A 9,261-nucleotide genomic window follows, 5' to 3' on the forward strand; every position below is an offset into this window, starting at 1 on the left:
ATTGCAAGATGTTTGTGACTTTCCTCTTCCTGCAATTTGCATAAGACATGAACCCCATAGAATATATGGGGTTGGGCAAAAGGCAAGATTCGACATGAGTAGACATAGCTTTAGGCGCACTGACAGCACTCTGCAGGGCTCTTCCTGAAGGGCTCACCAGCAAACCGATGCAGGTAGGGCCAAAGGGCAATAGTGTGTGAAGTGATGCGCTGAACACATGACAGGAAAAAACCCCGCAGAACAGCAAATCAGAAGTGAAGTGAGTCATTTCTCCGTTGACCACAGCTGATTCTTTTTGCATTTTTCTTTTCCCCTCCAGCCACAAAGAAATGAAGCAATGAAAAGTTTGACTTGAGAGGGAAGGAAGGGCCACACCCATGAAATTTTGCCTTCCTCCTTGTGAAGAGTTTCACTTGAAACAGAGACTGCCGGTGGGATTTTTACGGTCTTGGTGAGTGTAAATGCAACCCTTTCTTCTATAGTGGGATGCAAATGTTATAAATCTGACAAGGGGTGTGGTGAAGCCCTGGCTTTGTATGTGATTAAGGGAAAGAATAGCAGGCAAAGAGCTTGGCAAAAACCTGAGTGCATGTTAAAAGCACTTTTGCTTGCTTCATCTCACTGAAACTTTTCAGCTGAATACTGGGGACATTTCTGTCTCCAATTGTAGGGGAACCTAGGGAACAACTGTAGGAGTTAAATGCTTGCTCCTGCTAATCCATTATTGTTGACACTAACTGGGATCAGCTCTCCAGGGTTTGAGGCAGGATTCTTTCTCTGCCCTTCTTGGAAAAGGTAGGGATCTAACCCAGAATCCTCTGCATGCTAAGCATCTCTTCCATCCTTCATTCATGAGGTATTGTTTTTGTACTGAAATTCTACATTCGCTAAAAGATTACATATATCACACAAAAATGCACATATTAAACAATCATCAAAACAAATCAATACACACAAACAAACTACAATTACACTATAAAATATATGACTTTTAACTATCTTTTCTGTAGTTATTGGGGAACTTCTAAGGTTCCAGCTCCCCACTTAACACTTAAGATGTTAAACTTCATGTATACATAATTTTAACTTACAACTAATATTCATAAACAATAATCATGTTATCACCTTCATTTCTCCTTACAAAGTCAAGTTAGGGGTTTCATGTCTTTCAAAAAGGATACCAATGGCTTTTCCATAATCAAAGTTATGGGCAAATGTGTGGAAGTAAGGGCAGGAACAGCTAGTGGCACCTATATCATCAGATTAATTCTCTGTCCGCTGCTGGTTTAAATGAGCTATCCAAGGAACTGGTGTGGGTTAGGGGATATGTTTCAGCACCTTGGATAGATAATTTAAAGTCTGGATTAAAATTTGCAGCAAATGGAAACCCCCAGGTAATGGAATAATGCAGTTCACAAGACCTTGCCCCAGCTCCTTCCAGCTGTAGCAAAATCATGCAATGCCATTCTTTAAAAAGTACGTTATGGAGCCAATCACAAAAAGTAAGAGACTCTCTGTTTGCCTCACCTCCACAGCTTCAACATTGGCATAATCTGCTCATGTTTCCCCCCATCTATTTGGTTCTTAGAATTAAGCTTTTGGGGAGCCTGTAGCCAAAACAAAAGGGACCTGTTGCAATAAAATGTTCCAGCATATCCTCTGCTCCTGGATTGTGCTTAAGAATTAGAGATAGAATGTACATAGATATTCCACTACGCAGATAAGAAAATACATGAAAATAATGAACTAGATATAAATAATTTATGAACAAACAAAAAAACAAAATCTTGCCTGTTAAAACCTAGGGAAAATTCTGGAAGAGAGAAGTGAAAAGGGACACCTATCCTTCCCTTCAGAGCCTTTCCTACTGTATTAAAAGGATCAGGTAGCAGCTAATGCAGAAAAGCTCTGGCTGAGATTGTGAGGAGACACAGCCAAACAAAAATCTGATCTAATGTGTTCTTATAGCAGGTGGGGGCATGCCTTCCAGTGGTGTGGAGGTACATTGGGACAAGGCTTGGAAAAGTTACATTTTTTGTAGTAGAGTTCCCAGAATCTCCAAGCCAGCATGGCCAGTGGTTGTTTTGGCTGAAGGATTCTATGAAATGTCATCCCAAAAAATGTAAATGTTTCCAAATTCTGGTCATATGCAGCATGCATTGTGAAAAGTGGGCATAGGTGATGCCTCTGCCACACCAGCAAAAATCAGCCAGCCACACAGTGGCAACTGGAATGGCACTGATAGCATGGGATGCAGAAATGGTGCAGGGGAGCAACATCTGCCCTATGTCCTATGTATTGCCTAAAGTGTTAAAAGAGCTCTGCTTTGGGATTGCCTGCCCAGAACCTGAGCAGATAGCCTGCTACTTGCGGAAGCTCCATTTCTCATCCCATATAATTTCCCAATTCCCCCAAACACTTGAGAATACTTATTAGAAGCCGATAAGGGCTGGAGCAGACAAATTCTGTCCTCCTTTTTATCATTTTTCTTTCCTTGGCTTGGCAACATCCCATAAATCCAGGAACCTCCACACTCCAGAAATCCTGGGAACTCACAGGTCCTTTGCTTCTCTGGCTTCTTTTCCTTCTAGGGTTCTTTCACACTACATAATTACAGCAATATGAATAGCATAGATATAGCACTTTAACTGCCATGGTTAACATGCTATGTGATCATGTTTTTCACAATTTAGAGACAGGTATTCAGATTTCTCAGCTACAGAATGCTAGTATCTCACCAAACTACAAACCCCAGGATTCTGTAGGATGTTGCCATGGCAGTTAAAGTAGAATCATAGTGCTATAGTTTTGTTGTGTAAAAGACCCCTTAGTTTGAAATGCCTAAAGAGCTAGCAGTGCACAAAGAAGCCACACTCTTATTTTGGGGTGATTTTCTCTTTGCTTCCAAATGAGAAATACACAACCACAGCAGAAGGAAGATATACATCTCTGTGGTGTTTGAAGAAGAGAAAGGAAAGTCCCCTTCCTCTACTAAGTGATAAGCTAATCAGCATTTACATTTCCCTAGTTTCTTAAGGGGACATATGAGATGTCAGAAAATGTAGTCCCTCTGTTTCATACGAGGGTTGCTCTGCTCCATGTCTGATAAGCCTAACTGAGATGTTTGTTTCTCTGCAGAACCCCAGAACCATGTACACAGCAATTCCTAAAAGGTAAAGAACTTTTTAAAATATGTATCACTTGTTAAGTACAGTTTGTTCTCTAATGCTGAGGACAGAATATCCCAGCATGGGCCACCACTTTGGATCTGGCTTCAGCTGGTGATCCTTAGAGTTGTGGGCGGAAGCAGATTCTGCCATCCTGGAGTGCTCTTAAGAGAAGTCTTGTATTTCCATCAACTCCCTACTCTTGAGGACTGAGGATGAAGCAAGCTTGGCACCTGGTTGACACCACTGTGGTGGAGGGCTAAGCGTGCCCCCTGTGGCTCCACTGCCATCCTGGCCCTCGCCTCTTGGAGTTGAGGTTGTGGCAAGGATGGTGGAGGGACAAGCACTCCCTTTGTGGCTTCCCCCTCCCTATTAGATTCCTTCTTAGTCTATCTTCTTGGAAATGATGCTTCTTTGGATGATCTTCTCTGAAGATGCCAGCCACAGATGCTGGTGAAATATCAGGAATAAACTTTTTCAGAACATGGCCACATAACCCAAAAAATCCACAAAAAAACTAATGATGCTTCTCCTTCACACCTCTATCTGTATCTTCTTTCTGTTTTTCCCTTTGGTTTCATCCTGTCTATTTTTCCTTTCCACTTCCAAAGCATCACCTTCTCTCCTTCTGCCTTGCAGTGGCTCTCCCTTCAATGCTTCAGTAAAAGAGCCAGGCCTGCACATCTGGCGAGTGGAAAAGATGAAGCCGGTGTCTGTTCCAGCAGAAATGAAAGGCATATTCTATACTGGGGATTCATACCTGATTCTCCACAATGGAGATGATGATCATTCCAGTGTACACATCTGGATTGGTAAGGAAGCAGTTGCACAAGGTGAAATATGGGACATTGTTTGATACAGAGTCAGGCCACTGGTCTAGCTAGGTCAGTACTGCCCAATGGGTATTGGATTTTCCAGGGTTTCAGGCTCTGTCTGGAAAGAACTGAGCTGGAATTGAGCCAATTATAAATGAATATTCCAAACCACAATTTAAGTCCAAAACAATTTTTAACAATATAACAAGTTATATAATAATCTGAATACATATCTGCTGTTCCAAAAATTCCATGCATCTAGTGAGGTGCCACTACAGGACTTGGTTTATGTGTCTTTTACATATACTGTTCAGCTATATTGCAACCTTGGATGCAAACCATAAAGCCATAAATAAAAGAAACAAAATAGGCAGAAATGCAATAGAAATTCCATTATAAGGAATTTTTGTCCCCTCCTAAATACATTATTGAGAAGAAGCAATACTTACACCATTAAGTTACAGGGGTGCTTTCCACATGCCCTCAGGTCTTCTGTGACCATTCATGAGAAGTTCATTTAAAAGTAATTACAACCTCTCCAAGATCATGCTGTTGGCCTCTATGCAACTGCTATTGCAACAAAATATAACAAAATGATTGTACCCCAAAATAATATGGAGTTTGCAAGGTGTGTTAACACGACTTTCCATACTGTTAAAGGATACTCTCTCCTTTTCTCCCAGGCCAGAACTCCTCCCGGGATGAACAGGGAGCATGTGCCCTACTCTCCACCCATCTTAACTCCTTCCTTAAAGAAAAACCTATCCAGTACCGGGAAGTGCAAGGCAATGAGTCAGATATTTTTATGGAGTACTTCCCTCATGGCATCAAATATCAGGTGAGAGAGGTCAAACACATGACCTGTTTTTCAAGTTGCAGACCTCACTTAAAATATTTCACCACAAATATAGGATTTCCATTCAGTTAAAGCAGTCAGTTAATCATAAATCTATAGCACTATATAAATAAAGCATAATAATAATAATATTAATAAGTGCATATACCAGAGATGGGTGTAGCCCTCTTGGTGTTGTTGATTAGGACTCCCAGCATTCTTCTTTATTGGACATGCTGGCTGTGGCTGATGGGAGTCGCAGTCCAACAACACTTGGAGGGCCACATTTTCCCCACTTGATATACTCATCCCTGATTTTTACTGCTTCCTTGTAGATCTCAACCTCTTTGTTTCTACTCCATAGGAAGGTGGTGTAGAATCTGCCTTTAACAGGACCCAGGCCAGTCAAGAACACAGTCCCATCCAGAAACTCTACCAAGTGAAAGGGAAGAAGAATATCCGAGCCACTGAAAGGGAGCTTAGCTGGGCTAGTTTTAACACTGGCGATTGCTTCATCCTGGACCTGGGAGAGGTGAGTCTGGAAGAGGGGAATATGCAAGCTAGGAAGATTTGTTCTTTTTTGCTAGGGCTTTGCAGCTTTACAGATATAGATGGAGTCGTAAATCAGACTGGGATTTCTTCCTTTTGACCTCTCCTTTCAGACCATCTTTACATGGTGTGGGGCAAAATCCAACATTCTGGAGCGCAACAAAGCCCGCGATTTGGCAGCTGCGATTCGGGACAGTGAGAGGAAGGGGAAAGCCAGAGTGGAGATCATTGCAGATGGTGAAGAGCCAACTGAGATGATAACGGTAAGACTGTTGCGAGGGAAGAAAAATGTCAGGGGAACTGTAGGTTGGTGCTAGACAGAGCATGGATATTATTGAACATCTTAAACTTTAACTGACAGCTATGCAGCAGGTTTGATGCTGGCCCTGTGTTGGTGGAATTCAAGTGTTCAGTTAGGATGATCAGCCTTGGAAGATGTGTGGAAGCTTAGAGATGCTAAGAGATTATAAAACAGGTCCCAGCACTATTGGACTGGGTTAAGATACTAGCCCAAGTAGAAAGTGGTGCTGGGTTGAGCTCTGAACATGGATAGGAAGGTACCACACAAGTCATTGACCAAGGGTTCCAACTAGTCAGCCCCTGCATCCAGCTTAACTGAGAGATAGAAGCTGGTGAGGTGGACACACTTTATTTGGAAGTACCAGCAATTTATATAACTTTAAGCATTACTTGTACAGAGAGGAAGTAAGCATGGACAAAGAGTTGTTTTGCATAGGTTGCAAGGCCTTCTAGAAAACAGAGTCTTCCTAATCAGTCCAGCATAAACATCCTCATTTTTGTTAGATAAAGGGATGTTCTCAGGGTAGGACAGTCAGTTTCAAAATTGTTCTTATTATTTTATCTGTGACATTCAACTTGGACACAGTTCTCCCAGTTACAACAGCTAGCAAGAAGCAAGCAAGATAAACTCAAAATTGGATTTCAGAGATTTTTACCTATATAATGACTTCAGTCTTAATGGCATAGGAACTCAGAAACTAGGGTTGCCTAAGGGTTGTAATAAGTAAAAAATGGTGTGGATGCACACAACAACATCAAAGTACTTTTAGGTAATGCCTGAAGGGGGGAAACATGGGGTTCTAAGGCAGGAGGTGAACCTATTTTAAGAAGATGCCAGTGATCAGTATTGCGTACTGTTTTTCCTAGGTGCTGGGCCCTAGGCCTCCTCTGAAAGAGGGCAGTCCTGAAGAAGATGCTGTTGCTGATCGGAAGAATGCAGTGGCAGCTGTCCTGTACAAGGTATACCTTAAATTAAGTTGTTAGAATCCTTGGCTCATAGTAGCTCAGAATGCACTAGTGACCATGCTATGCTCACTATGCAGGAGATACTAGTGCATCTGGAAAATGATGCAGGGGAAATGAGTCTCTTCCCAGCCATCATTTTATACCAAGGTCCAAGTGAACACACAGTGCTGTATCTTCCTGCACCCAATTTTGGCTGATGGACCTGAGAAGTCTAGTAAAAACACTATTCGTTTCCCACAAGCCTGAAATCTGCCTACGTGAGAATGTCACTAGTCTTGTGTGCCTTAACTTTTCAAAAGAACTTGTTTCTCTTTCCTTCAGGTCTCAGATATGACTGGGAAAATGAGCCTGACAAAGGTGTCTGAGTCTAGTCCGTTCCACCAGGACCAGCTCATCACAGATGACTGTTTCATCTTGGACAATGGGCAGTGTGGCAAAATCTATGTTTGGAAAGGTAAACTGTGTGAGATAAAAATTGGAGGAAAACATGTGAGTTTAGAAGAAAAGAAAAGAGTCTTATGGCACTTTATAATCTGTGTTCTGATCCGGCTCCACTCTGCTTTCTAAGTGGTTCCCAAAAGGTCCCTCATTCTGATTATGAAAAGGGACATTTTGTGAAATTGCTTTCTTTGCTGGGAACGCTTGTCGTTCCCATTAGATGGAGCCGGGGAAGGCGGCAGCCCTTCTGCTGATTGCCCACTCCCCGGGAACCCCTTTGGAAGGCTGCAGCCCTGACCAGACCCTCTCTTCCTTTCTCTCTTCCTTCCCTCCCCTCTCCTCCCTTCCTTTCTTCCTTCTCCCTCTCCCCCTTCTTTTCCTTCCTTTTTACCTTTCTGCTTACCATCCCTCTTTCCTTCTTGCTGCCACCACTTCCCCAGTGCTGGCGGGGCTTCCGGAACTGCTACCACGCCACTGCTGCTGCCACTTGTTTGGTGCTGGCGGGTGCAGCAGCAGGGCTGCAAGCCCTGCCAGCTCTGGGGAAGCAGTGGCAATGAAAAGGAAAGAGGAAAGGTAAGCAATTCATTTCTTTCTTTCTAAGGGTATTAGTTTCCTAGCTCCCTTCCAGAAAGAACCAGGTCTGCTTGCTGACTATTAAAAACATGATAGCATTTCTAACTTGTCCTATTTCCTTCCTTTTCTTGAGCAGGCCTCAGAGCCAATGAACAGGAACAGCAGGCTGCTCTGAAGGTGGCAGAAAACTTCATCTCCCAAATGGAGTATCCACTGAACACACAGGTAGGAAGCAGAGATGGCACAAGCAAGCAAGCAAAGTAATAGAAGAGCGTAGCAGTTTAAGAAGGATGTCAACCAGTGCTACTTAAAGTAGGGCCCATGGACTGGCATGTTTTCAAGCTGTTGGCTGCTGGACTGTGGCAAGGAAGGAAAGAAATATGTGTTTCCCATATGGTCCTGGTGCTTGGCATGGGCTGGTAGGGGAAACTCTACCACATTGGGTAGTTTAAGAAGCAGTGAGGTAGACAACCAGAATCAGTTCAGAGAAGGATAACAAAGAACATCACAGAGTATGGAAAATAAGGAACTGGATACGTTTTAAATGGGAGAAGATTTGGGGTGTGTGGGATGATGACACCTTCCTTTACAAGTTTCTGGCTTGTTATATTAATTGAGCCCCTATCTGGAATAGCTGGATGTGGCCTCCTCTGCTGAACTCCAAAATAAACTAGGACAGTGCATTTTCTTCTGAACTGCCTTTGAAAATGCTCAGGAAACGTCCATAGATACAAAATTTAGGCACTTGGCTGCTGCTGGAGAACATTTAAACCTGACTCAAATCTCACCTCAGATGTACTGGCTGTCAGTGTCTTTCCAGACACTGTTCAAAATTGCTAGTCTTAGCCTCAACAGAAGGGCAGGGAACCTTTGGCCACATGTTTAGATTTCAAATGTTTAGATCTACATGTTTAGATTTCAATTCCCAGAATTGATAGTGGGCAATATAATCCAAACATCTGGCAAGCTAAAGATACTTCATTCCTGCAATCATGGCATCAAACCAGTTTTTCTGAAGGGCCATTTTTGCCCATACAATCCTGCCAATACACTTTTCCTCACAGGGGAGGAGAAACCATTTCCATATATCCTGATAACTGGGCTACCTAATTTATGGCCCTCCAAATGTTGTTAAATTCCTACTCCGACTTCAAGTGTTGTTAACCTGTTAGTTAGCATATTGAATGGAGTATGATGGAAATTGCAGTCCAACAACATCTAGTGGGCCAAAAGTTGCCCCTTTCTGGGTTCCACCTTTCAGACTACCAGTCTTCTTTCAACTAACTAGAGCAACAGAATAGCTATGTCTGCATAAGTATCCTCATTTCAATTAACTTTATCCTGGTTGCAGGTGGAAATCTTACCCCAAGGCCGTGAAAGTCCTCTCTTCAAGCAATTCTTTGTAAACTGGAAGTGAATGTTGAATCTACACCTTCCCTAACAATATTCTGTGTATGTGCCTTACCCTGCATCAACCATTTTGCCTTATAAAATTGGAGCCGCTGTATTGTTTTACATTCTGCTTTTTGCTGAAGCTTCCCTGCATTCCAAATACAAAGAACAAAACAAGGGATGGGAGAAAAGTATAGCTCAATTATAGTCCACCTACTTTACATTC

General features: G+C 42.6%; 1 protein-coding gene across 1 annotated transcript; it reads left to right on the forward strand.

The window, feature by feature from the left end:
• The first annotated feature begins 295 nt into the window (after positions 1-295).
• CAPG (capping actin protein, gelsolin like) lies at positions 296-9,148 on the forward strand. The gene is made up of 10 exons (XM_042476738.1): positions 296-451; positions 3,139-3,173; positions 3,807-3,979; positions 4,666-4,820; positions 5,182-5,349; positions 5,480-5,629; positions 6,534-6,626; positions 6,954-7,086; positions 7,780-7,868; positions 8,995-9,148. The coding sequence occupies exons 2-10, from the start codon at positions 3,151-3,153 to the stop codon at positions 9,058-9,060; spliced, it is 1,050 nt and encodes a 349-aa protein (XP_042332672.1). The 5' UTR covers positions 296-451; positions 3,139-3,150; the 3' UTR covers positions 9,061-9,148.
• Positions 9,149-9,261: the final 113 nt, after the last annotated feature.

This window comes from Sceloporus undulatus, chromosome 6, assembly GCF_019175285.1.
Source record: "Sceloporus undulatus isolate JIND9_A2432 ecotype Alabama chromosome 6, SceUnd_v1.1, whole genome shotgun sequence".
Classification (NCBI taxonomy): Eukaryota; Metazoa; Chordata; class Lepidosauria; order Squamata; family Phrynosomatidae; genus Sceloporus; species Sceloporus undulatus.

Excerpts from the sequence above, each read along its gene's own strand:
- CAPG (XM_042476738.1), top strand. The coding sequence starts at position 3,151 with ATGTACACAGCAATTCCTAAAAG. Across the intron at positions 5,630-6,533 it reads AGCCAACTGAGATGATAACG|GTGCTGGGCCCTAGGCCTCC; the intron begins GTAAGACTGTTG and ends TGTTTTTCCTAG. Across the intron at positions 7,087-7,779 it reads CAAAATCTATGTTTGGAAAG|GCCTCAGAGCCAATGAACAG; the intron begins GTAAACTGTGTG and ends TTTCTTGAGCAG.